The following is a 27,979-nucleotide window of genomic DNA, read 5'->3' on the forward strand; positions in this document are numbered from 1 at the left end:
TGTTACTCCACATTTTATTCATTCTCCTGTGTGATATACAGAACATGGGGCAATTCTGGCTGCTGCTGGAGGGTGGGGGAGAGAGAGAGAGAGAGAGAGAGAGAGAGAGAGAGAGAGAGAGAGAGAGAGACCATGCAGGAAGGGGGGCGGTGTTTCACACTGAGCAGCAATAATCGTGCACGGCATGCGGCATGCCCCCCCCCCCAGATCATCGGCCCCAAGGGCACACCCCTCCCCTCCTACAATCTGCAGCCCCATATCTCACAGGCTCCTGACTTAGAGCTGAAAGGGGGTTTTGTGGCAGGGAAGGGGCTGTTCCAGGAACCTAAGCCCAGCTCATTTGCAAGGCAAGAACAACAATGGAGGGTCCATCTCCATCCCCCTCCTGCTTTTCTGCAACCTGCCAGAGGAGAGGGAGGGAAGTGGTGGCTTTGAGTTAACATAAAACCTTCCAGCCAGCGAACCAACAATCTCCAGCGCCGGAGCAGGCTGGCTGTGGCTCCCTTCCTCGCCTGAAGTTTCGAGGTTTCCTTTTTGGCCCTCCTGTGCCAGCTGCTGCCAGGGCTGCCCTTCTTTGTCCCTCTGCTCCTGGGATGGAAATGCCCCTTGCCTGCTGCTGCAGCTGCTTGGGAAGGCCTGGGTGACACTCAATGGTCAGCCTGACTTCCAGAGTCCTTCCGGACCAGCCCGACCACAGGATCAGCGGACACAGAATGCTAGGTGTAGACTTGGCTTTGAATTCCCTGCTTAGCCATGATGCTCGCAGAGGGTCCTCCGCTTGAGGGTCCTTGGGCACTCTTGAGGCGTTGCTTTTCCACAATCCGGAGGGCGTGGGATTAAGATGGTAGTTCCGCACAGCCCCGGATGTGGCACCAAGAGGCTGAACAGAAACCAGAGCAAGAAACCGCAAACAGCAGGAAGCTTCTAACTCAAGGCAAAGGAGCCCCTCTACCAAGTCTCACTTGCACTTTGCCAGTCCGGAAAGTGTTGGTGGGGACGCGAGCACAGAAGACACAGGAACGCAACAATTCAACAGCCACGTTGTGTGGGTGCACTGTAAAAAGTGAGTTGGCCGATGATGCTCTTGTGGAAGGTGCCCAGTGTTCCTGTTTGAGGAGGGGCCCTGCTTCCAACCTCCTTCCACTTCCTCGCTTCCCCTTGGGCAGGATCAAAACATGAACAATATTCAGCTGTGCGCACTCTGAAGCTCTGCTGCACCTCGAGGATTTCTGCATGCATGGATATGGCCCTCAACGCTCCCAGGAGAACACCGTTCCTGCAAGTTAAGGGCATCCCTTCTGCAAACCCCTGAGAAGGGAAGCAGCGCAGGCAGGTGAGCAAAACAGCACATTCGCTCGGTTTTGCAGCGGGGACGGCGTTTCCACACATCTTAACACGGAAAGCGTGAGTTCTCGAAGCAGCCTGTGGCGGCGGGAATGGCTCTTCCACAACACACTGGATCAATATTGCGGACGCGATCCCTCTTACCAGGGATCTTCTGTGGTAGAAACCCTCCGCAGAGGACCTTGCCTGCAAAAGTGCCACCCCGGCCTCCTCCCTCCTTGGCCCAGGAGACACTGCTGCCGAAACGCCCGCTGCTGTCCTCAAGTGAAGCGAAGGCTTCTGGGAGACAACGGCCTTGGGAAGGAGGGGACCACACAAGCCAGCCTGTCCTCCAAGCCGTCAGAAGAAGGATCAGCCCTTCCCTTTGGGTTGGAAAGGAACTTGGGCTGGGGAAATTGTTGGCGATGCCATTTCCACAGTCCCTGCGGTCCATCTCTGAGGAGCAGGAAAAAGGTCGAGAGGGGAAGGCGAAGAGAGGCTAGGCAGGAGGGCCCCAGGACAGCCACAGAAGCAAACTGGCCCTCCTTGTAGCAGTGGCGGGGGGTGCGAAGGGCATGCAACCCTCCACACCCCACAAGCCCAGCCTCTTTTGCCCACCTTCCTGGTCCTTGAAGGGGCCACGAGACTCTTGGCTGAGTTTGTGCCACTGATGGAGCCCTCTGGGAATCCTTCCTCCATCGCCTTGGCTGAGCCTCCTCTTCAACAGGGCCGGTGTGTGTGGTCAGAAGTGGCTGCACCTGCGGGGGGCGCTAGTTCACGCTGCTGGGTAAAAGGCTGCTTGCTGTATTGGGAGGAGGAAAAGGAGGAAGAGGTAATAATAACAGTAACCGCAAATATGTAAAACCAGGGCAGCAGGCTCAGAGGTTTGTGGGAACCAGGAGCGGCGGTCGGGGGACAAAGAGGAAAGTTTCTTTTTCTTTTTCTGACCAATTGGGATGGGACGCTTTCAGGTTTCTGCCAGAAACTGTTCCAAGGCTGGATCTACACTGACCTGTTTAACATTATTAGAACGATATTAGATCTATCGTTCTAAAACGTCACAGGACATACTGAATTAAAAGTGTTTTTTACCTTGGCCCCCTGCCCCGTCAAAACCCTGTCTCCCTCCTGCTGGCTGCTCTGGTGTCACATTTTAATAACGCATTACGAGTATTAAAAGTAGGATGTAATATGTCCATATATGTTATCAAAGCAATTCCTTAACCCTTCCTTAACGTTAAAAACAGTGAGTGTAGATCCGCCCCAAAGCACAGAGGCCCAGGGCAGCTTCCAAATGTTGCTGGGCTACGGCTCCAAGCTGCGTCCCTGAGCAATGGCTATGCTGGTTGAAGGGACCGACTGGAACTGGGAGTCCAGCCCCACATTGAGGGCGCCATTTTGGCTGCCTGTGGGTTCTGCGGCTCTTATTTCCATTGGCCTGAAACCCTCCCCACCTTGATTCCTGCTTAGCTCTTTGCCCAGGGATCAGCCTTGGCATCAACAAATAGGTCCTGGGGCCCAGCACTCTCAAACTCTGCTCAAGTGAAGACAGGCCTCCGAGGGGAAGGGGGATCCTCGCACAAGAGGGCCGGATCCACTTGAACTGAACAACCTAATTTTGTTGCCATACCAAGAAATCGCAACTGCAAAAGAGTGATGGTTTGGCAGCAGTGAGCAGGGGGGCAGTGGCTGGGTTGCAGATGGAGGACGGTGTCCCATGGACCAAGCGCCACTGAGGCACGGCGGTTCCGTGTGACACGGCCAGTGTGGGAGCGGGCCAACATGCCCACACCCAGGACAAAGTCGCTGGGCCGTGCGAGACAGTCGTGACTGGGAATGGGTGACCACGCTGCCATGGAGAAGAAACAATTTGTGGGACGGCCTGGAACACAACACCGGACACACCACAGCACAACAACACAGATGGCGCACAGCTACCCAGTAACAGGGGCAGGGCTTAGTTTCAGAAAGGGAAAAAGGGATTGTCGGCTGCCAACTGCAGCCCCCCCCCCTGCCCAGGCACGGAGGGGCTTCTCTTGCAGCAAGAGGATTCCGTGGGCAGCGGATTCGTGGCTATGCCAGTCCCCAGAAAGCCCCGGGACTCCAGCACGTGGCCTCCCAGTGCTCCTCAGCCTTGTCCAGGCGGGATGAACTCCTGATTCCTTCTCGCCTCTCATGCAACGAGGAGGAGTGAGAATTTGTCAGGAAGGCACAGGAGGGGAGGGCAGGGAAAAGCGGCTCCCCACCCCTATCCAACCTCTCTCTCTTTTCTCTCAGGCCCAAAGAGTCTCAAACTCTTCCACAACTGTGGGAGTGTAGCAAATACGCAGAAAGAAGTTCTGGTTTTGTCGGCCTCCCCAGCCCCTTGCCCTGGATGTGCCGAGAGCAAAGGCAATGCACTCTGCCTATGCCCAGAGGTGCTCTTCTCTGTGGACATCCTACCAAGCCTCCACCCATCCCTAATGAATGGGGAGCAAGGACCAAGAGCGGACCTCGCCTCCTCACAAGGCAACAGGTTTGGGAGTGGAGCAGGCTGGGTTTGTGTGGAAGAATCCCCTCCTGCAGACCCCACCTCTGCGCTCTGCTCCTGCTCCTGGGTTTCTGGTGTTGCAACAAGAAGACGGCACGGACAGGCAGGTGCTTCTTTCGCAAACTGACCTGGCGAGGGGGAGGAGTCGCCACTCACCGTCAGCAGCACATCCTGGTTGTCGGCCAGAGCCTGCTTGGCCAGGTAGCGTTCCCGCTTGATCTTCACCTCCAGGGACTCGGGGACGTCTGGGACCAGCCAGTCGATGAGGCGCAGGCAGAAGAAGACCACATGCTGGGAGCCGGGAGGAAAGTCCGCGGGTTAGGGGCGCCAGGGGCCTCCACGGCTCTTTGTGACGCTGTGTTATTCTCCTCATGCCGCAGACGGGAAAACTGAGGCTTGGTTTGAAAGGGAATGCCACTCAGGCCACTCTGATCAGCAATTTAAGATGGAACTTCCGCCGGAGTGGTACCTATTTATCTACTTGCACTTTGATGGGCTTTCGAACTGCTAGGTTGGCAGGAGCTGGGATCGAGCAACGGGAGCTCACCCCGTCGCGGGGATTCGAACCACCCACCTCTTCTGATCGGTAAGTCCTAGGCTCTGTGGTTTAACCCACAGCGCCACCCGCGTAAATAGTCATAAATACAGCCACTTGCCCCAGGCAGGGCACCAACTTCATTTCCCCCCACTTATCAGCTCCAGCTGCCCTTGCGCTAGCCCTACCATGTGCTTATGTCCCCTCAGCCCCATACTGAGTCAAACCCTTGGGTCCACCTGCCTCTGTGCTGCCTATACAGACTGGCAGCAGCGGCTCTCCGGGATTTCAGGCAGGCAAGTTTCCCCCCAGCCCAACCTGGAAATGCTGCCGGCGGGGCTTGAACCCGGGACCCTTTGCATGCAGGGCGGCTGCCCTACCACTAAGCTACATCCCCCTCAAGATGCTCACCTCGAAGGCAATGATGAAGCCCAGGCGGATAGCTAGCAGCTTCCAGTAGAAGAGAGTTTGGCTTCCATGGGGGTCGCGGAAGGCCTTGTACCTGGGGGGAGATGCCATTTCCGTGGGTCAACAGGGCTGGGCGTGCATGTGTGTGCATTCCCTGGGGCTGTGCAGGGCAGGGGGGCGAGGTCTCTGCTCTCACCGGCACATGGTGTGGTTGCCGTCCACGAAACTGGGCGGGGCGTAGGCCAGGGTGAAGTTCACGTAGCCGCGCAGGTGGCTGTCGTACTCGTATTGGTACAGGAGGCGAGGGAGGAAGTCCGACGTGAAGGCAATGAGGAAGGCCTGTGGGGATACAAGAAGACTCATATTGGGGGGGGGGGAAATGGGTGATCTATGTAGGGGTGCAAATATCCAGAGTGTGGGGGGTGAGGTGGGATTGCTATGATGAATTATGAAAGATGGAGCAAGCCATGTGTGTCAGCAAGGCCTCTCCTCCTGCCAGAGGGGAGGGGTTGTGAGCGGGAGCAGCTTCCCAATGAGGCAGGGAGGCGTATTCAGCTCCCTGCTTCTGATTGCTTCTGCTGCCGCGGCCAAGCCTCCCAGCCGACCAATAGGGCCGACTGGTGGGCGGGGCTTGCTGCATTTAAACAGCCGCGGCAGCGCTCTGCTCCCAGTCTGTTCCTGTTTTCTTCGGATCTCCTGCCCTCCCTCCCTCTTAGGTCAGCTTCTTTTTGTGCATTGACCTTGCTATGGACTTCAGTTGGTTGCCCAAGGGGCCTGGTAGGACTTCTTTTATCCATTTGGCAAATTGGCACCAGCCTCTTGGTTTTTTCGCCTACCTCGTAGCAATTCGTCACAACTTTCTGGTATTGGCGGTTAGGCACTGGAATATGTGTGCTGTGTTGGAGTATTGGGTATGCGCCATCATCTACCCCTCCTCTTTTGGGTATTCCGTTAAAGGAATCCAATCCTGTCCGGTGCCCTGCTGGTGGCTAGGGCCATGGCACGACCCCCAGTGACGTCATGGGGGAGCTTCCAGTTGTATTTGCACCAACAAGCTCCTCCCATTGGTTGTTAACCCTGATATTACTCCTGGCTGTGCGGGGTGGAGTCTGGTATCATCCAGTGCCTAAACCAATACTACTCACATTCTGTAACCAATAAAAGTTGTGGCCTAATTTTGCCCATTAACCTAAAATAATGTGTCTGTGTGTCTTATTATAATCCTATGCGGGGGGCGGGTCCTCGACTCACAATGAAAGCATTGCGTTGACTGGGTTTGATTCACTGACAATAGTTTCTGATCAAATCCCACAAGCCTCTGCACCTGACAGGCACGTATAAGCATTCTAAACACAGGCCAGTTGCTTCACTGGGCATCCTCAGTACATAAAGATAGTAGGTTACTTTGATGTAGTTCGTTAATCTTTAGATAGATCTTAAGGGCCAGGAAGAGCGTTCACAAGGAGATGGCAAATACTCTTTCCTTGCCATCCTTCCTTCCTTCCTTTCCTGCCTGTTTATGACCTCCAGGGTTTTGCTGAATGCATTCCTCTAGTCCTGTTTTATTTACTCTGAACTATGGCGCTGTGGGTAAAAGCCTCGGCACCTAGGGCTTGCCGATCGAAAGGTCGGCGGTTCGAATCCCCGCAGCGGGGTGCGCTCCCGCTGCTTGGTCCCAGCGCCTGCCAACCTAGCAGTTCGAAAGCACCCCCGGGTGCAAGTAGATAAATAGGGACCGCTTACTAGCGGGAAGGTAAACGGCGTTTCCGTGTGCGGCTCTGGCTTGCCAGAGCAGCGATGTCACGCTGGCCACATGACCCGGAAGTGTCTCCGGACAGCACTGGCCCCCGGCCTCTTGAGTGAGATGGGCGCACAACCCTAGAGTCTGTCAAGACTGGCCCGTACGGGCAGGGGTACCTTTACCTTTACCTTTATGTATGCATGCTCAAGTAGGAAATTACCTCTTTGTAGTTTTAACTTTGACTTTGTCCCACGTGGGTTTTTTGAAATGCTCAGAGGAAATCTGATTGGTTCTTACGAACACTGTGTAAAAAGTTCTTTTGTGAATAAAACGACCTGGGCCGAGGGGTGGAGAGGAATTATTATTGGCACTCCTCCCAGAGTCTTGCTGGTCAAGCCTCGTGTATATTTTATTAATCAGAGTCCAATCCTTCCTTGCTTTGGGAACGCTACAGATCTAGGGGCCCTGTCACACCTCGAGGTGCAGCTAGGACCCTGCGGATGCTGGGACCAACTCACAGATCCTGAGCCTTTGCTCTTGCAGCCTGACTGCCCAGGTCCCACAGAACGTAAGAGAGTTTTCATAGAAAACCAGGCACAGACTCAACTTCCTGCAATGCAAATCATCCCTCCTTCCCTGCCTGGTCAGGACTTGGGTAACATGAAGATATTCACTTAGCACTACTCTCCCCACCACTGTCAGCCAGAAGAAAATTAAGAGCCGTGAAATCGGTTATGGTACACTGGGATTTTGGATACAATATATAGCTAAAAGAATGGGAGAGGTTGTGGAAAAAAAGAATAAAATTTACAGCATATAATGCTTTGAAAGAGAATATGATGAAAATGATGTGTAGATGGTATATTACACCTGTGAAATTAGCTAAAATGTATATGACAAGTAATAAATGTTGGAAATGTAAAGAAAAAGAAGGATAATTTTATCATATGTGGTGGGAATGTAAGAAAGTAAAAAACTTCTGGGAAATGATATATAATGAGATGAAAAAGATGTTGAAATATACATTTTTAAAAAGACCAGAAGCATTTTTTACTTGGTATTATAAGTGAGGACATTAATAGACAGGGCATTAAACTGTTTTTATACGCAACAACAGCAGCAAGAGTATTGTTGGCCCAGAAATGGAAGCAAGAAGAAATACCGACGAAATAAGAATGGCAGACGAAATTAATGGACTATGCAAAATTGGACAAAATGGCAGGAAGGATTTGAAACCTGCGGGACCAGAGATTCACAGAAGATTGGAAGAAATATATGAATTATTTGAAGAGCAACTGTAATCAACAAATTACGCTAGTAGGACAACAAGAAGTTTTGTAAGGAGGAACAAACGAAATATTGCAAAGGAGAGATATTAGTTATGATATTTAAATGTAATAGTGAAAGTAAGAAATGTAAATTAAGTGGAAAAGATTGGAAAATTTTCAGATGTGATTGATGGAAGTAAAAAAAATTGAATAACTCTGTTTCCAACTCTGCTATTCTATGCTTCTATGATGAAATGCTTTCCCTTTTGGGCTTCTGCAGCCCCCGCCGGCAGCCACTTGTCTTGGACTCGGCTTGGGGGCCAGCTGCTTTGGGGGTGGGGCTGCTGGGTGGAGAAGCCCCCTGCCCCAATCTCGGAGCTTCGTGGGTTCATGGGTGGGGTGGGGTATTGAGTTCCTTCCAGACTCACATTGACGATGACGGAGATCTGGGCTAGGACATCCAGGATGAAGAACCAGACGCTGATGTCTTGGGCGCGCTCGGCCACGGGGCGCCGATACTCGCAGGCGAACTTCTGGGCGTCCAGGCGGATCTCGACCCAGTTGTTGAGCAGGGCAAAGAGCGGAGCCAGCGGAAAGGCAGCCACGAAAATGGTGATGAAGCCAAACTGGAGCACTGAGGGAGAGCAGGGAAGTTCGTCAGGGTTAGAGCGACAAGCCTCCCCAAAGGAAGGGGGCAGAAGGGAGGCTGGCATTGACGGCCCCTGACATACAGCTCCGAGCTGGAGCTGGGGTGGCAGAAGGAGAAGGGAGCGATCTCCACTTTCCTGTGGTGGTCAGGTGGGATTGCTATGAGGAATTACGAAAAATGAAGCAAGCCCTTGTGTCAGGAAAGTTCACATGGAAGTGGTAAATGCCTATCTTTCTCTTTCCTGTTTACGACCTCCAGGGTTTGCTAAATGCATTCCTCCTTGATTCCTGTTTTATTTAGCCTAAAACATGTATGCATGCTCAAGTAGTTCTTTGTAGTTAAGAGGCTTCTTCTGATCTGGTTTTGTCCCCACGTGGGGTTTTCTGAAATGCTCAGAGGAAATCTGATTGGTTCTTACGAACACTGTGTAAAAAGTTCTTTTGTGAATAAAACGACCTGGGCCAGGGGATGGTGAGATTCGCACTTCCTCCCAGAGTCTTGCTAGCCAAGCCTCACGTCTATTTTATTAATCAGGGTCCAGTCTTTTCCTTTGCCTTCAGAACGCAACACTTCCCAGCCTTGTTTTTGCCTGGGATCCAGTCGTATCACAGCAACTGGGCCATTATAGCGGCCTGGGAGTTCTCGTGCAACGAACCGGCCACCCCACAAAAGACAGGGCGTTTTGCAAAAGGGAAAGCGATCGGAAAATGGACTGGCTTGCGCGGGGTAATAACCCAAACTGGCTCGGCCCTCCCTCCCGCTTACCCATCTCCAGGTACTCCTCAAAGAGGCCTTCGCACTCAATCAGTTCATAATCTTCCTCCCAGCGCTTGGGCTCCTGGCAGATCTGACCCCCTCGCACCCGGGCCAGTTTCCTCTTCTGGCGCCAGGATTTCAGTTTCCTGCAGGGGAAGAAATGGACAAGAGAGGCATCGGAGCAGGAGAGAGGGGCTCCCATTGAAAGGGACCCCCCCCAGAAAACATTAGGTTTTGTGGGGTGCTCTGTTTCCATGGCTGGAATTGCAGAGAGTGAGCATCCCCCCTGGACCTGCCAGGTCTTCCTTCTCCTTCCTGCTAGTGAGCATCCCCCCTGGACCTGCCAGTCTGTCTCTGGACCTGCCAGGTCTTCCTTCTCCTCCCTGCAGCTGGCAACTCACGGAATCAGAAACTCCTGGATGTTGCTGGCAATCTGCTTCCCCACCATGATGATGAACAGCTGCTGGGCCAGCTCAATCAGGCACCCGCCAGGACCGCACTGCAGGGAGAAGGGGAGGGGGAGATGACGTCAGCAGAGCTCTAGGGAGCGAGTCTGGAAACCCTGTGCCCCAAGGAAACAGTTCCCAGAGGGACCATTTCCACCCGAAAAAAAGACATCCCAATTCTGCCTTTAGCCAAACAGGAGTGGCAGGACCCTGGGTGCTTTGAAAAATCTTTAATGCTTTGTTTGTCACTCTTGGGCTGGAGTGTTTGTTTTTTGTGTGTTTTTTTTAATAAAATTTTATTAGGGTTTTTACATTGCAAAATAGAAAAAGAAAAAATACAAAATAAAAATAGTTAAAAACAATCAATCTTTTCATCACATTATTTTTCATTTACTTGTTTCCCGGACCTCCTCCTACCTCCCTTTTTTGTATTCCAATTCAATTTATTAGCTCAGCAGTTTCTTTCCCTCTTTATTCTACCCTGATCTTTAATCTTAAGTTATTATAACATTAAATTTTTACTTATAAATAACCATTTTTTCATATATGGAGTGTTTGGGACCTTTTGTTGTGGGGGTTGCTGGTGCTGGGTTTTTTGTATCCCTATTTTAGATCTTTTTGTGATTTATGTGGAAATAGTTCAGTTTCTTTCTGTGTTTTCAATGCTGTTTATTGTTTATGACTACATTTGTCACGTTGTAGTTATGTATCTTTTTCATGCTGCAAGCTGCCTTGAGCATGGTTTGAACTAAGCAAAGGTGGCATACAAAAAAATAATTATGTATGTACAGTGGTACCTCGGGTTACATACTCTTCAGGTTACATACGCTTCAGGTTACAGACTCCGCTAACCCAAAAATAGTACCTCGGGTTAAGAACTTTGCTTCAGGATGAGAACAGAAATCGTGCTCCGGCGGCAGCGGGAGGCCCCATTAGTTAAAGTGGTGCTTCAGGTTAAGAACAGTTTCAGGTTAAGAACAGACCTCCAGAACAAATTAAGTACTTAACCCGAGGTACCACTGTATGTATGTAGCTATGCCAATACCTAAAACAGAAACCAGAACCAAAATAATCTAAAACAAACATAAACAAGTGAGCTCTTAAATCAAAAAAGGGGGAAAAACACAGTTTGATCTGGGGTGACAGCAGGAGAAACCGAAACACGTACGCGTGCACACACACACACACACACACACACCTGCAGCAAACTCTTTGGAGAAGGACCTGCCTGGCTCCAGTATCTGGATGCAGAGCCCGCCAGGTGGGCAGTGCCCAGACCGAGGCAAGAGAGAAGACTTGCCCCCTGCCCTGGTACTTACGTCTTCGTTCCTCATGCCCAGGAGTTTTCCATATTGGCCGGGGTACCCCACAAACCTGCTGGGACAAAGAGAAGGGTCTGCCTGGTGTTTGGAAGCCTCACCCCCGCAATGGGGGAACGTTCAAAATGGCAACTCTCAGCTCTGCACTGGGAAAGCCCAGGGGAGGCTGAGAGCCCCAGGAGGAGAAGGCAAAGCCATAGAGGAAGTGGGGAGTTGGGGGGCACCCAGCCCAAGTGGTGGAGCCCCACGACATGCCTCCTTGTAGCCACAGCCATGGCCAGGGGTCGGCAACCTGCGGCTCCGGAGCCGCATGTGGCTCTCCGGGGCAGATACTAGCGAGGGAAGGAGGCGCATTGTGCGCCCCAACACTCCCCACTGTGGTGGGCGCTGTACTGGCTGTGACGTCGCATGGGGGCGGTGCGTGCGTTAGTCATGCACCGTCCCGACGTCACCTTCCCGCCCGCTATCAGATCGGAGGGCAGCGGCGCGCATGCAATGGTTTTGCAGCTCCCAGGTTTTTTTTCTTCGGAAATGGGTCCAAGTGGCTCTTTTTGTCTTAAAGGTTGCAGACCCCTGGCCATGGCGAAGCAGGGCTTGCGCTCCGTGGCTAGGAAGTCCCTCCCTCCCTGTCGACTGGGGTTGTTTCCCTGCCCCTGTGCAAGGGGTCTAGAGACTAGCAGCCTCACCTGCCCTTGAAGAAGGCCACGTAGAACGGGGAGGAGTAGAAGTTGACAAACTGGAAAATGAAGACCTTGAAGGTGAAGGCGTCTTCATGCTGCGTCTGAGTCCGGTGCATCTCTGCAAAAGGGGAGAGCCCAGTATAGGGTGGCCAGAGAGGAAGGAGGAGGAGCAGGAGAAGGGGAGATTTGGGGGCAGCCAGCCCCATGGCGTAGGAGCTGCTCATGCTCCAGAAATCCCCAAGAGGCATTTTGCAGGCCACCGCCCCATCATGCGCAAAGGGAGCCTCGTGAACTGAGCTCAGACAGTTGGCAGTGGCAATGCAGGGACAGAATAGGGACAGAGTTTGGGCTTGCTGGGAAATCGGGGTGGGGTGGGGGGTTGGCATCTCAGACTCACCCCACCTGGTGAGCTTCTCAGCCAGAGAGGTGTAGACCTGACTCATGAGGAGGATGAGCACCAGATTCACCATGCAGCTGCTGATGTTAGCAATGTTCCCCGCCTGCAGGGGAAAGACCGAACGTCGCCGCCCCAGTCCTCTCCAAAGACCAGCGAATTCTCTCCCTCCTCAAAACACACAGAGAGGAAGGGGAACCCAATAGCCTAGAAATTCTGGGTGTGGGACCCCAGAGACCCCCTGGGCTCAAACTCAACACACAAGGAAAATCCTCTCTTTAGTGCTAAATTGGAGCAAAGGTCAATCCGCAGAAAACCCAAATTACTGTTTGCTCCGACTGAGCACGAAAGAGCAGCAGGGCAAGGGAAGTGTGGAGGAGCCCTTACTGCATCTCTGAATGCCCAGTGTGCCCGGCAGAGGATGAGAGGGGCAGGTCTCTGCCACTGAGGGGCTTACAATCTAAAATCCAACCCTAACTGCAGGAGAATTCTGCCTGGACTTTTTATATGTATATCCAGAGAATGCAAAACAGAAAGAGGGAGAGAGAGGGAGAGACTTTGATTGTATATACATGGTGCATTTTTAACACATTTAGAGAGGAGCATACACACCCAGATTCTGGGAACTGTAGTTTTAATGATGTTGGGAATTGTGGTTTCTTTAAAAAAAAATATTTATTTGGTTTTTCAAATTAAAATCTTACATAAATCATAAAAACAAGATTCCAATGAATCTCCTGGATTTCCCTCCTCCCCTTTGTGGGTCCTGTTATTAATAATTTCTTCCTGCATCTTTTATGATGATCCAAATCTTTTACATCTCCATCGCTTCCAGAATTCACCCTTAAACTACAAGTGATACTCCAATCCTACTAACGATTTTAACGATGTTGGGAGTTGTAGCTCTATGAGGGGTCAGCTACAGTTCCCAGAATTCGGCAGTGCGGGGGAGAACGCACCGTACGCTTTGCACAAAACCATTTCCCTACAAAATACATCGCTTAACATTTGGGGTTCAATGTCCCTAATGGGGGCGGGGATGGACCAGGCCTCACGGCCCCTCTGCTCTCACCTGGGTCATCAAGATCGTGTTCCCTGTGTGGTACATCATAGTGCTGACAATTCCTCTGTACATGATCACCGAGACGAGGAAGATCATCACCACACAGAGCTGGCGGGAGAAGCAAAGCGTTCAGGATCAGCGCTGAGACCGGAAGGCTCTCAGCTCAGCCCAGCTCCGCAGCCCAGGCCTCTGCCTGGCATGTGCTGGGGGCAGGGGACTCCCCTCACCATGATGATGATGGCCATGGATCCCGTCAGGATGCGGGAGAGACGGTCCCGTTCAGGGAAGTACGGCTCCTTCACCCCCGTGACGGGATTCTGCTCCATGCGGGGGGCCATGGCGGCAAACTCTGGCCGAGGTCGCTCCTGGGGGAAGGAGAGACAGAGAGAGGTTGAGATGGAGAGATGAAGGCCGGTAGGTGTTGGAGGATTTTTAAGCAGGGCTCGGGCAGCCATCTGCCAGGGATTCTTTAGCTGCTATTTCTGCATCGTACGGGGTTGGGATAGATGAACCTTGGGAGTCCCTTCCACCTCTACGAAATTCTATGAAACGGCTTCTGGGGACAAAGTGGGGTTGGGGAACGCAGAGCTCTCAGATTCCTAAACAAAGGAGAAAACCCTTTGGACGCAAATGGCCTTTAACACTGCGCGGAGATGTTTAGGATTATATTACAAGCCTTGTGGTTCACAGAATCGCAGAGCTGGAAAGGGACCAAGAGGTCATGAAAATGACCATTTTGTGATGTGTTTAGGGTGTTCCGTTGCTATGCACTAGCTTGGTACATTAATATCTTTGTTCCTTTTCTTTTTTTGTATATTTTTTTATTAAGTTTTTTCTATTTTACATTTTATAATATTCATTTAAATCATCAGTGACTTCCTTTCCTCTCTTCCCATGGTATAGTTTGCATGCCATAGATCCCAGCGTAGTTTACATAAACTAAACCATTCAGTATAATAATAATAATAATAATAATAATAATAATAATAATAATAATAATAATAATTTATTATTTATACCCCGCCCATCTGGCTGAGTTTCCCCAGCCACTCTGGGCGGCTTCTAATCAACTGTTAAAAACAATACAGCATTAAATATTAAAAACTTCCCTAAACAGGGCTGCCTTCAGATATCTTTTACAGATAGGATAGCTGCTTATTTCCTTCCTATTCCATTTTTACGTCCGTCAAAACTTATTTACACTGTTGAATTTATCTTAATGCTGCCAACGTTATTAACACCTTTATTCCTAAATCCTGCTTCTCTGAGCACGACCTGGGAACGCTGTCTCGACACCGCAGGGCTAGAGAGAGAGAAACGCTTTTCAGACGTTCGGAAATGGCATTTCGTCGGAAACGTCGTGCGAAATGGCTCTTGCTGGCATCCAACCACAGGAGCTGCGCCAGGAGGGAAGGGGGCAAACTCCTGCCCACCCACCATACTAGATGCACCATGCTAGTCTGATTGGTGCTAGCTGGCATAATAATAATAATAATAATAATAATAATAATAATAATAATAATAATAATAATTTATTATTTTGACCCTGCCCATCTGGCTGGGTTTCCCCAGCCACTCTGGGCAGCTTCCAACAAAGTATTAAAATACAGTGGTTTGTTAAACATTAAAAGCTTCCCTAAACAGGGCTGCCTTCAGATGTCTTCTAAAAGTCTGGTAGTTGTTGTTCTCTTTGACATCTGATGGGAGGGCGTTCCACAGGGCAGGTGCCACTACCGAGAAGGCCCTCTGCCTGGTTCCCTGTAACTTGGCTTCTCGCAGCGAGGGAACTGCCAGAAGGCCCTTGGCGCTGGACCTCAGTGTCCGGGTAGAACGATGGAGGTGGAGACGCTCCTTCAGGTATACAGGACTGAGGCCATTTAGGGCTTTAAAGTGGCTGGCGCAGCAAAACTGCTTCTGCTTTTTGCTTTTGCTGCTGCAGGGAACACTGCCTAAGTTTGCCACCCACCCACCTAAAAGGTGGGTTGAGGGAGGCCTGGCAGGTCCCAATTTGCCTCCCACTTGCCTCGTCCTCCTGGAAGTCCATGCAGTCCCAGTGGTGGGCCAACGTGGCGTTTTTCCGCTTCCAGTACTCCAGGAAGGTCACGGCCCAGAAGGACATGAAGATGCTGAAGAAGACGGTCCCTGGGTGGTCAAAGAGGTAGCCCACCTACGGTCAGAACACGAGAGAGGGAAGGGGAAGACGTCCAGGAGCAGCTGCCATACAGACACTCCAGTGGAATCAAATCCACCCAATGGTAGCTATGCCGTGCCCATGCCTGTTTTGGGGGGAAGGTTTTGTGCTCCACGTATTTAGACACCTCTTAAAGAGATCCTAACCAAATTGGCTTGAGAGGAAAGAGCAGGTTTGGCCTGATATTTGGATTTAGCCGTGTGCCATTTCGAATCAAGGTTGTGGGCTGCGCCTTTGAAAACTGCACTGATTCGGAGGGTTCTTAGCATTCCTGAGCCACGCTGGGTGCAAGGCTGTTGGTACTGAATAGATGAATGACGAACGAATGTTTTTCTAAACAAAGCAAAACAAAAATGCCGCATAGATCACTATGGTTCCCATTCTGCAGATGGGGGAACTGAGGTCACCCAAGGCTGGCTTGCCAATGAGACATGGAGAGAACCTGTTAAAAAATTTAAAATAACCTTTTCCAAAACAATAACAACTCTGAAGCCTTTCTTTTACGAATTTTAGGTGTCGAAATCCCAATGGAGCAGAAAAGACTATTTATGTATGCAACCTCGGCTGCTCAGATGTTATTGGCCCAGAGATGGAAAGAAGATAAAGTCCCGACCAGATTGGCAGATTAAGTTGATGGACTATGCCGAAATGGCCAAAATGACCGGAAGAATCAGAAATCACGAAGACCAAAATTTTAATAAAGAATGGGGTGAAATTATAATTAATTGTAAACAGCTAAAATCGTTAGTGGAATTGGAAAACACTTGTAGTTTAATGGTGAATTTTGAACATAATAAAGATGAAAAAGATCTGGATTATCATAAAAGATGCAGGTAAAGGTAAAGGGACCCCTGACCGTTAGGTCCAGTTGTGACTGACTCTGGGGTTGCAGCGCTCATCTCGCTTTATTGGCCGAGGGAGCCAGCATACAGCTTCCAGGTCATGTGACCAGCATGACTAAGCCGCTTATGGCGAACCAGAGCAGTGCACAGAAACGCCTTTTACCTTCCCGCCGGAGTGGTACCTATTGATCTACTTGCACTTTGACGTGCTTTCGATCTGCTAGGTTGGAAGGAGCAGGGACCAAGCAACAGGAGCTCACCCCGTCATTGCGGGGATTCGAACCGCCGACCTTCTGATCGGCAAGTCCTAGGCTCTGTGGTTTAACCCACAGTGCCACCCACGTCCCTAAAAGATGCAGGAGGAAAGGACTAATAATAGGACCCACAAAGGGGAGGAAGTCCAGGAGATTCCAAAAAAATGTGGTTTTTATGTTGGGTATGTGATTGTAAAACTGTAATTTGAAAAACCAGTTTTATTTTTTTAAAAAAAATTAAATTTTTAAATGTTTTATTTTTTAAAGAGAGACTTTGGGAGCGCCACTTTGGAAGCAGGCAATCCGTTGCATTCCCAGGCCCCACAGAGAGAGCTCCTTGGCTCTCTGTGATGTCCCTAAATGCCCTGCCTCCCATCCTCCCCCCCTGAAGGCCCAGCAGCCAGGAAGTCGCCTCACCTTTGCCATGGGGCAGATCTCAGAGAGGTTCCAGTTGCTGCAGGTGTCGCACAGGGGGCACATGAGGAACTGCCCCCCACTGTTGCAGATCTCTTGCCTGGGGAAGAGCAGAGGGTGAGGGTCAGTGGAGGATGTCACTCAGGGTTGGAGGGAGGCGGGGGGCTCACCCAAGGGGTGTTTCATGATGCTCACCTGTAGCGTTCCCAAAGCAAGGAAGGATTGGACTCTGATTAATAAAATACACACGAGGCTTGACCAGCAAGACTCTGGGAGGAGGTGCGAATACTAATAATAATGCTGTCTACCCCTTGGCCCAGGTCGTTTTATTCACAAAAGAACTTTTTGCACAGTGTTCGTAAGAACCAATCAGATTTCCTCTGAGCATTTAAAAAAAAACCCCACGTGGGGACAAAGTTAAAACTACAAAGAGCTAATTTGAGCATGCATACGTAGTTCAGAGTAAATAAAACAGGACTAAAAGGAGGAATGCATTCAGCAAACCCCCGAGGACATAAACAGGAGAGGAAAGATGGCAGCATTTAACATCTCCTTGTGAACTCTCTTCCGGGCCCTTAAGATCTATCTAAAGATTAACAAATCTACATCAAAGTTTTCTACTATCTTTATGACCCAGGATGCCTGATGAAGCAACTGGCCTGTGTTTAGAATGCTTATACGTGCCTGTCAGGCAGAGAAATAGGACATAGATGCAGAGGCATGGTGGATTGATCAGAAATCATATCAAAATGGCTCAAACCCAGTCAACGCAATGCTTTCATTGCTGACACAAATGGCTTGCTCCATATTTTTTATAATTCCTCATAGCAATCCCACCTGATCACTACACTCAATGCCAGCTGGGTTCCCTTCAGCTCTCTGCCCAGAGCTTAAAACTAACTCAGGAAGTGGTGTGGTTTTTTTTTAAATAACTGGAGCTCTTTGTGCATGAAGCAATCGAAAGAGAGCACCTCTACGCATCTGGAGATGCCCTTTCCTTTGCCCAGAATTGGCACAATCACCTCTCTGAGGCTAGAGAGGACCAGGATCCTGGGTCAGAGGGCAGGAATGAGAAATGGCAGACAAGGAAGAACCCACTCCCTGATCTAACCCAACCCAGTATCCTGCTTCTGACAGGGGGGCAGCCACAAACCCACAAGCAGGGCGCAAACTCCTCTCCACTGCTGTATAACTCCACCACCGGGCATTTGCAGCTGAAACAGCAGGATCAGGCCGAGGCAGCCCATCGTGCTGTGCGTGACGGAGCGTGACGGACAGAGGATAAAGGATCCTGCGTTTATTCCTCTTAATATGATTATTTTGAAAAAAGAGAGCTCTGCATCGTGTTTTCTTCGGTCATCAACTAGGTGCTTGCTCCGAGGAGGCTATTTCTCTCTTACTCCTTGTTCCTCGGCCTTCAGAAATCTCAGGACTTGAACAGTCCTTTCAGCTGATTTTCCAAGGTCTGTTTCCAAGGTGCCTCTGGGACACCCACCCACCAAGGCGGCACTGAAGGCCCAATGTGTGGCCAGTCTCCTCCTGCCCATGCAGATGCAGGCTAGGAAATGCTTCACCAGTTGAACTTCTGCCTGATGCACAGCCATAAAAGAGATGGAGCTTCCCACCCCCATGGGGCCCAAGATGGAGGATGAGGGTTTGGAAAGGGATGCTTGGAAAGGGTTTGTCATGCCCTGAGGCACGCAGGCTCTCCCACAAGCTGACTGCCCTCCTCCCCACAGCACCAGCCCCACTCACGCTGGCGTGTTTGTCCCCATGGTGAAGAGGCCGGCAAGGAAGACCAAAGTGCCGACCGTGGCAGCCGGGAGGAGCCAAGCCGTGTAGAAGCCTGCAGGGGAGACAGGTGAGGCCGAGCCCGTGAGCAGAGGGCACCCAACATTTGGCCCTGCCACCCCCCAACCTGAGCCCCTTCCAGGCCAGAGTTGATGGGCTGGGCTCCGCCTTCCTCAAGACCTCAGTCTCCCTGCTCAGGACCCAGATGCAGAACTCGGCACCTCATGAGACCCAAAGCCGCTTCAAAAGTTAACTCTGAGCATGTGGAGAGTGCAAGGCTCAAACGGGAGCACACACAACAACAGAAGAGAAATAAGGCACCATATTTTTCACTCTACAAGACGCACCCGACCATAAGACGCACCTAGTTTTAGAGGAGGAGAACAAGAAAAAAATACCGTATTTTCCCCTCTATAACACACAGATTTTTTCTCCTAAAAAGGAAGGGGAAATGTCTGTGCGTGTTATTGAGCAAATGTGTGGTCCCTGGAGCCAACTGGGGCGAGTGGAGGCAAAAATCAGGCAAAAATCAAATCGCGCGTCTGGGAGAAGGGAAACCTGAAAAGAGGAAGTGGTTGCTTTCCTGCATTCTGCCTCAGGGTCTTACTGCCCACCCTCCTCTGTTTCCTTGCTGTGTTTGCTCAAACGGAACAAAGAGCAGGGAAAGCCCCTCCCTTCCAGGCAAGCAGAGGGGAAAGCAGAGTGTTGTCTCTGTGCTGCTGAAAACATGCAGGAGGGAGAGAGAGAGAGAGCGCGCGAGAGAGCTGGCTGGCTTGGGTGGGTAGGTGGGGGAAAACTTTTGCCTTCCTTTTCTCCCTCCCATTATATCCCTCTCCTGCATTCTTAGCCAGCTGCTTCTCTGCACACCCCTCTCATGCTCCTTGTCCCTTCTGTGTTTTTCCTTCCCTCCCCACTTAAAATGTGGTTACAAAGCATGGATCCACATGGATCCTCAGGATCTTTGCATTGGGTCACCCCAAATTCACCATCAGATCACATAGCATGTCCATGGCTACAGCCTGCCCCCCAAAAATCACGCACCCACTGTTGCCTGGGGCTGCAATGGTGCAATAACGTGGTTACAAAGCACGGATCCACATGGATCCTCAGGATCTTTGCATTGGGTCACCCCAAATTCACCATCAGATCACATGTCTGTGGCCACAGCATGAAGCACAAAAATGATACATCCACTGTTTCATTCAGAATGTTTTTCCCCTTGTTTTCCTCTAAAAACGATGTGCGTGTTATGGTCGGGTGCATGTTATAGAGCGAAAAATACGGTATAGTCTCTCCCTTTCTGCGCAGTGCCTCTCCAGCAAAGCAGGCGGAGAAACGGAAGGGGCTCCATTTCTCCTCCCGCTTTGCTGAAGGGGTGCTGCGCAGCTTTCTCTCTCTGCGCAGCACCTCTCCAGCGAAGGGAAGTCAGAACAGCAAGAGGGATCACTGTGCAGAGACAGCAGCTGTCCCTCTTGCTGTTCTGGCTTCTGGGATAGCCACGCCAAGCCTCTTCAGGGCAGGGGGAGCATTCTTCCCGCTGCGCTCCAGAGGCTTTGCATGGCTATTTCGCTCTCCTGGCTTCAGGGATAGCTGCGCAGCCTGCATTCACCCCATAAGACGCACACACACTCCCCCCTTACTTTTTAGGAGGGGAAAAGTGCGTCTTATAGAGTGAAAAATACGGTATATGGGAATGTAAAGAAGAGGGAGACCTCTGGCAGCTCACACTCACACACTTTGAAGCATACAGCTACCCCATCCCTCAAGGTTCCTGGGAACCGTAGTTTATTTCCCAGCAGCCTGAACAAACTACAATTCCCAGGATTCTTTGGGGGTGTGCTTCAAAGGCTTGGTGTGCACATGGCCTCTGAGCAACCGCAGAGTGATTTTAGGCCCCTGCCTGCCTCTGCACCTTCCTTGCTTCCCTTTTCCGGAGTTCTGAACAGCGTCTTGCCACAGCCAAGGAGGAGACAAAAGAGGGCGCCTCACCCAGCCAGGCGAAATAAATGGCCACCTTCTCCCCAAAGTATTCGCGGATGTGGTCCAAGGGCTGGTATTTGTACCAGCAGCGCCACTGGGCCCAGAAGCGGTAGAGGATCTGCCGGGGGTTCAGCTCTTCGCCCAGCACCTCGTACTCGGGCAGCTCAAAGGGGCCCTGCGGGAGGAGGAGCCGGAAGGGAAGAGGTTAAGTGGACGTGTGACATCATCACCCACAGGAAGTCACATCATCACGCACAGGAAATGATGTCAGAAGGTAGCACAGCCATCCTTGGGGAGGATCCCAGACTCCCAAGGGACAGAGGTGTAGAGGCCAAGGTGTACAGCCTCACGAAAAATAGCAGAATTTTAATTTCAGTTGGGGAAAAAAGTAAAGATGAAAAGACAGTTACCCCCCCCCCCAAAAAAAGAACACAGCCTAACAAACCTGCAACATCCTGCAAAATATTATGTGCTGTTCTTTGCACTCACTGTTTGCCTTTTATGTTAGATATAACCTGATTTTTTTTATCTGATATAATCTACATGCAATATTTTCCACGTTGGGGTTTATCATTTGTGTGAGAGGCAAGGGAGCCCATGCAGTGGCCAGGTACACTTGCCCCGGGACTGGGAGGGCTAAGGTGTCTGGGGAACCACATCGCAGGCTGGCTGCTTCTTCGTTTTCAGTTTTTAATTTTATTCTAACTTCCACTTTGGACGAGCTCTGCACAAGTGAAACAAACAGCCATGACCATAAGCAGCGGGAAAAGGGTGCCTTGGGGCACATGCAAAGTGCCCTCCAAGAACAGGTCAGTGCATCCATACAGCATAGTACTGCTCACGCTGACTGGCAGCTGAGTCCCAGAGATGGGGTCTCTCCCATTCCTCGCTGGAGATACCAAGGAGTGAACTTGGGACCTTCTGCATGCAGAGCAGCTGTTCCTCTACTGAACCACCCCCAACCTCAGCACTAAGGAACTGCAACCAGCACCCGCATAGACCTGGAGTCAAGGAGCAGGGGGGCTCGGCCCCCTCTCATGCGTTAAAAAGGTAAAGGTACCCCTGCCCGTATGGGCCAGTCTTGACAGACTCTGGGGTTGTGCGCCCATCTCACTCAAGAGGCCGGGGGCCAGCGCTGTCCGGAGACAGTTCCGGGTCACGTGGCCAGCGTGACAAAGCTGCATCTGGCAAGCCAGCGCAGCACACGGAAACACCGTTTACCTTCCCGCCAGTAAGCGGTCCCTATTTATCTACTTGCAGCCGGGGGTGCTTTCGAACTGCTAGGTTGGCAGGTGCTGGGACCGAGCAACGGGAGCGCACCCCGCCGCGGGGATTCGAACCGCCGACCTTTCGATCAGCAAGCCCTAGGCGCTGAGGCTTTTACCCACAGCGCCACCCGCGTCCCTGCAGGGATCCCTAAACTGGCTCCTCACAGAACTCTAGCCCAATGGTTGCCATTAATTTGATTTAAACTGATTTTATAATGAATTGATTTTAGAATGCTGTATTATTTTGCTGTTGTTAGCCGCTCTGAGCCCAGCTTCGGCTGGGGAGGGCGGGATATGAATAGATTATTATTATTATTATTATTATTATTATTATTATTATTATCCCAACCCCCCACAGCCTCTCTCTCACCTCATGCAGTGGGAAGGCTGCGGAGTAGACCCCTTCGTTCAGCAGTCGGTCGATGCCCATCTCTGCATGCTTCCTCTTCCCATAGATGGTCCGGGCCAGGATCTCATACACCTGGGAGAGAGAGGGGTGGCGCTCAGGGGGGGTTCAGCCAGGTGGGAGGAAAAGGAAAGGGCATCGACAAGAGAGGCGGTCCAAGTTGCCTCCTCCTCCTCTTTGCTGTCAGGCTGCCCCGAACCCACCCGGCATGCCCCATTCCCCACCCCAAGGGCTCACAATGCGATGCCTCTGCGTGTTGGTGAAGTACGAATCGTGCTGCTCGCTGCCCAGGAACCTGAAATAGGGAGAGAGAGGGAGAGAAGGAGAGCTGGGCACAGGCTGGGGTGGAAGCACTGGGCAGAAATAGGGAGAGAGAAGGAGAGCTGGGCACAGGCTGGGGTGGAAGCACTGGGCAGCTTCCCCAAGGCCTCATCCTGGGCAGCTTTTGTCGCCTCTGGCCAAAGCAGTTTTGGGAACGGAGCAGGGTAATTGCAGGCACAACTACAGCCCTCAGGCTTCTCTATCTGGCCCTGCCAGACCCCCACTAGGCTGCCATTATTATTATTATTATTATTATTATTATTATTATTATTATTATTATTATATTTGTATACTGCCCTATACCCGCAAGTCTCAGGGCAGTTACAACGTAAAATCACAATATAAAAAGACAAAATGCACAATGAAAACAAGAAAAACCCAATAAATGTGCGCACGCACGTTTTAAAAGGGCATGGATATCAGTCAGCCAAAGGCCCGGTTAAAGAGGAACGATTTTGCCTGGCACCTAAAGGTGTATGATGAAGGCGCCAGGCGAGCCTCCCTGGGGAGAGCATTCCACAAATGGGGAGCCACCGCCAAGAAGGCCCCGTTCTCATGCTGCTACCCTACAGACAAAGAAGGGCCTCGGATGATGATTGCAGGGTCTGGGTCGGTTCATATGGAAAGAGGTGGTCCTTGAGGGCTGTGTGGCAATGGTGGGCATGGCCAGAGGCAAAAATTGGGTGGGGCAATGGAAGTGACTCTTCTCTTGGTATCTTCCAGCCACACAAAAGCCACACGTCTTGCCTCCCCCCAGCACCGCAGCCCTTCTCCAGTTGGACAAAAGACCTTGCAGGCATCCTCAGAAACTTCCCAGCCAGGCCCAAACATGGCACGACTGCTGAAAGGCTTCCTTTGGAGACCGAGAAGGTGGGTACCGAGAAGAAGTGTCCTGGGGGCCACACCATAGCTGTCTACTGTCCCTTATCCCAGCGCTGTGTCGCGCTGCTGTCCCTTATTGATGATGTCCCTTAAATTTCCCGGGTTTCAAAGGAAGCAGCTCCTCTCCCTCCCTCCCTGCCGGCCAGGGAGGAGGGAGGCTCCAACTGTGTTGCTTGGCTGCGTTGCTCACCCAATAAGGAGTCTAAGAACGACGGGGGGGTGGAGCTTGCATGCCTCGTGCCAATCAAATCGGCTGTGTTGCCTGGGGATTCGCCTTTGCTCAGCGCTTCCCAGCAGAGAGGTGATGGTGGTTTTCCTTGCTGCATCGCCTTTGCCGGGTTGCTGCGCTGTGGGAACCACCACTTGAGGCTTCGTTTGGCTGCTGGTTGGGCTTTCTGCCTTTGGCTCGGAGGGGCTCAGAAGTTGAACATATTTGTGTCTGCAAAATCCCTTATTTTGGCTGCTGATCCCTTATTTTTGAGGCTGCTGGTCCCTTATTTTCAAATCTGTAATTGACAGCTATGGGCCACACAGAAGGCCTGAGGCCCACCTGGGGTTCACCCCTTGGAGTTGTCCCTCCCTTTGGTGGTTCCCCACACCTGCCCTCACTCACTTGTCCAGCTTGGACTTTCGGAAGGCACAGGTGTAGTAGTCGACGGGCTTCTTGGGCACCTGCTGGGCCATGATGTTCGGCAGGTGCAGTTTCCGAAGCAGGTCGTCCGAGCTGTTGCGGTCCGGGTTGGGGTGGGCCTGCGATGGGGGCACGAGAGGAGATGGAGGGGCTAGGAGGTAGACCGCTGGCAAGGAGGCAGCCTGCGAGGAAGCCGAAAGGGTCCCCCACCGCACCTGCATGCGCCGGCACTCACCTGGAGAGGGGCCCGCATGCACAGCTCCTCTGCGTAGTAAACCAGCACTTCCCAGGGCGCACTCAGCTTCATGTAGTGAATTCCCTTGCGGTCGCTCAGAGTCTCCTCCTGAGAAGGAGACAGGTTGCTGAGAAGAGGGTGGGGGCTTCCTGGAAGCCTCTCTTCCACATGGAGTGCAGCACAGAGACTGTGGCCCCCCAAGAAAACACAAGCCTGAAGCCTGGGCTGGTGGAGCTATTAGAAGCATGAGTGGAGGAGTTTGGGATTTCTTAAAAATAAATCATCTTGCATCTTTGTTTCTCCACTTGATCCTTTTACGTGGTTTTGTACGTATTGTGGTATTTTATACATTGTTTTGTGTGTGGCTTTTTAAAAAAATTAATTAGATTTTCCACAATTATAACAAATATGTGGTATTTTATACATTGTGACTTGCGTCTATCTTTTTGTTTTTACGGATCACAGTTTAGTAATTATTTACTGTATATGCTAAGAGTGAATTTCTGTTTAATTACTATTTGCCGATGTTTTGAGAGTTAGTTGTGTACTATTATATTCCCAGAGATTATTGGATACTACAGTCAAACCTTGGCAACAAACGGCTCCATTTTCGAACGTTTTTCGGAAGCTGAATTGCCAACGCAGCTTCTGCTTGAGTCCAGGACGCTCTTGGAACCAATCGGAAGCTGCTCCTTGGTTGTTGAACGTTTCGGAAGCCAAACGGACTTCCGGAACGGATTATGTTGGACAACCGAGGTTTGACTATACAGTGGTACCTCTGGTTGCGAACGGGATCCGTTCCAGAGGCCCGTTCGCAACATGAAAAGAATGCAACCCGCAGTGGCGCGTCTGCGCATGCGCGGGTTGCGATTCGCCACGGCTGTGCATGCGTGTGATGTCATTTTGCGCTTCTGCGCATGCGCTCGCTGCAAAACCCAGAAGTAACCATTTCTGGTACTTCCGGGTCACCGGGGACGTAACCTGAAAGAACGTAAGCTGAAGTAGATGTAACATGAGGTATGACTGTACTTTATTGGATATAAGTCCAATATAAGCCGTCCCATTTTAAAGTTATATTTTATTATGACTTTTTGTATTCGATCACATTATCCTAAGGCAGGCATAGGCAAACTCGGCCCTCCAGATGTTTTGGGACTACAATTCCCATCATCCCTGACCACTGGTCCTGTTAGCTAGGGATGATGGGAGTTGTAGTCCCAAAACATCTGGAGGGCAGAGTTTGCCTATGCCTGTTCTAAGGTGTGGGTTCTTTGTTGTATATTTTGTTGCTGTAAACCACATTCCGTATGGTAATATGGAAAAGTGAAATGAAATGAAGAGTGGAGTGCCCAATAGTGGAAAAGAAGGCAGGCAGGCTGGCAGACAGAAAGCGAACTTTTTGAGTTTCTGCTTCATGGTCTATCCCAGCTTCAGAGGTGCCAGCGCAGCTCCTTGCCAAGGGCACAAGGGAGCCTTGGTACAACTTTGCCCGAAGCCCTCCAGGAGACCTCTGCCAGCAAAGCCCCCTCACCTTCTCCATCAAGAGGCCGGCAGTGCGCAGGTTCTTGAGGAACTTCTGCCTCCACCTCTCGTGACGCCCACGGGCCGCCTCCCACCCGGCCCCCTGTCCCGCTGCCCTCTCGCCTTCCGGGTGGGGCTGTTTGTTGCGCCTCTTCTTCGAGGGACGCAGCTTCTCCTCCCAGACCAGCACAAAATCTGCAGGCAGAGAAGGAGATGGCAAGGGAATTGTGGGCGCCCTGGGGGTGCCCTGTTCCGCAACCGAAGTGCAGCCCACCCCCCACAAGGCCAGAGCATGTGGCCAGAGCAACACGGGTTCATTTTCGCGCTGCCTGCCGCTCGGAGTTTGCGGAAGCCAAAGCCCCCTTTGCTCTGCGGTTGCAAAACTGCAACTTGGGCAAAACACTGGGGCAAGGAAGTGTATACTTGCCTATCTTCGTCTTCCCATCTCGGAAGTAATTCCCGCTGGCACTGCTGGGGTAGCCATAAGTTTCATCGCCATAAATGTAGATGGGGTCGTCGTCGTCGTCCACATCCTGAAAACAAAATCAGGATGGGGCCACATTTGGGGGACTATGCTGCGTCTGAGATGGAAGGTGGAAGTTCCTGTGGAGCCTGGTGGGTGCCTGAGGCTTCAGCATTGCAAAGTGGGCCAGCCGGTCCTAGATGGGGGACCACCAAGAGACCCCCTCCTTCCTGTCAATAGGACCTGCTCTTATTGTTTTGGTTTTTTTAATCTGGGGTTAACTGGCCTGGCCTGGCCCAGAATTGGGGCCCTCCCACCTGCCAGTCCTTAATCAGTGGCTCAGCCTTCGTGCAACTTGGGGGGGGGGGCTCACAGTTTGCAGCAAAAAGACCCAAGGGGCACGGAAAGGCTTTGCCCCCTGGCTCCACCCCCACCCTATTTGTGTACAGTAGCAGTGGGCAGCTGAACCCCACAATTGCATTTTAAAATGGGGAGAAAAGTTCTGCTGCTTTTCTTTGTGGGTTGTGGTCTGACAGCAGAATTGTGCCTCCTCCCTCCTCCCAGGGCTGGATTTGAAGGAGAAACCCCACCAAGTGGGGTACAGGGGTCTTACACCTGCAGATCTGAACACCTTTCCTTCTTTTCTTTCTTTCTTGAGACACACCCAGGACTTGGTTCTAAATAAAGCTGGCGGGGGAGTGTAGTCCCTGAGCACACACAGAGCGCCTCCCCCTTGCCACTGGGCAATCGCAGCTAGGCTCCAAACACCCTCAGGGGAAAACCTCCCCGTGCGGGAGGCACGAAAGGCGTTGATCCCAACACCCCCTGGTTCTGGAAAGAACCGCTTACTGGGATTGCTTGCCCTGCCTTCCCTGTGTACTTACGAAGGTGTCCCTCCCAGCGCCCCCGTTGGGGAGAATACTGGAATCCTCGTAGAGGCCCGACGGGCTTTTCCCCAGGCCGATGAGCAGGCCGGTGTCCTGGGCATCCGACCCAGAGACCTTCTTGCGGATCATGGTGGCTTGGGGGGGGGGGCGTTGTCGGGGAAGGAGACTCAGGCTGCAGCTTCCATCACCGCTTCAGTCCTTCCAGAGGGAGGTGGGATGCAGGAGAGAAGCTCATTTGGGTGGGTGGGGGGGCCCCTCCAAAGCCAGAGAGTCTCCCTGCCCTCCCCTAGCTCCTCATCCGTGGCCTGGGGACCTCCATCCTCCTACTGGGCTGTGCAGCATCTTCTGGTCCTGCAAAGGAGATGGAGCAGTGATGTCAGAGCAGCAGCAGCAGGAGAGGCAGTGCCTATGGCCTGGGAAAGGAGGGGCGCTGGGAGCCACGCCAGCCCACTGCCTGCCTGTTGCCCCCCCCCCCAGCCCCACGCACTGCCAGGCCCCTGCTCTGCTGTTGCTGAGCAGCTATGGGATGGAGGAGGAGCAGCAGCAGCAGCAGAAGCAGAGGAGGCTTCCCGGCACAATCTCTAGCTGCCTGTCAGCCTGGGGGGGGGGGGGGGCACGGAGGGGTGGGGGGGGCAAAGAGGGATTGTGCAAAGGTGGGAGGAGGGGGAAAGAGGTGGGTGGTCAGGGAGAAATCAGAGCATCCTCTCTTTGTTTTTTCTTTTTTTCAAAAAAATAAAATATTCATTTTATAACACAAATAAACAATACAAACAGAAATACA

The 27,979-nt window shown here is 51.6% G+C and overlaps 1 protein-coding gene across 4 annotated transcripts; it reads right to left on the reverse strand.

Annotated features, from left to right (window-relative positions):
* Positions 1-27,698, reverse strand: LOC114602773 (anoctamin-7-like). Of its 4 annotated transcripts, none has more exons than XM_028741381.2 (23): positions 27,196-27,696; positions 26,276-26,381; positions 25,859-26,043; positions 24,328-24,435; positions 24,075-24,211; positions 22,496-22,553; positions 22,223-22,333; positions 20,594-20,759; positions 18,569-18,659; positions 16,817-16,913; positions 15,136-15,279; positions 13,340-13,477; positions 13,122-13,220; positions 12,053-12,155; positions 11,662-11,773; positions 10,976-11,030; positions 9,612-9,709; positions 9,220-9,356; positions 8,234-8,439; positions 4,993-5,135; positions 4,800-4,890; positions 3,982-4,144; positions 1-2,125 (listed from the first exon to the last, which is right to left on the reverse strand). In XM_028741381.2, exons 1-23 carry the CDS (start codon positions 27,325-27,327, stop codon positions 2,094-2,096), a joined length of 2,712 nt encoding a protein of 903 aa, XP_028597214.2. In that variant the 5' UTR covers positions 27,328-27,696; the 3' UTR covers positions 1-2,093. The 4 variants fall into 4 exon arrangements, 2 of the variants coding, with proteins under 2 accessions (XP_028597214.2, XP_077787275.1); XM_077931149.1 differs by having other exon boundaries at positions 4,010-4,144; positions 27,196-27,695; XR_013393550.1 differs by lacking the exon at positions 4,800-4,890 and having other exon boundaries at positions 4,010-4,144; positions 27,196-27,698.
* Between the last annotated feature and the right edge of the window lie 281 nt (positions 27,699-27,979).

Source organism: Podarcis muralis, chromosome 7 (genome assembly GCF_964188315.1).
Source record: "Podarcis muralis chromosome 7, rPodMur119.hap1.1, whole genome shotgun sequence".
NCBI lineage: Eukaryota > Metazoa > Chordata > Lepidosauria > Squamata > Lacertidae > Podarcis > Podarcis muralis.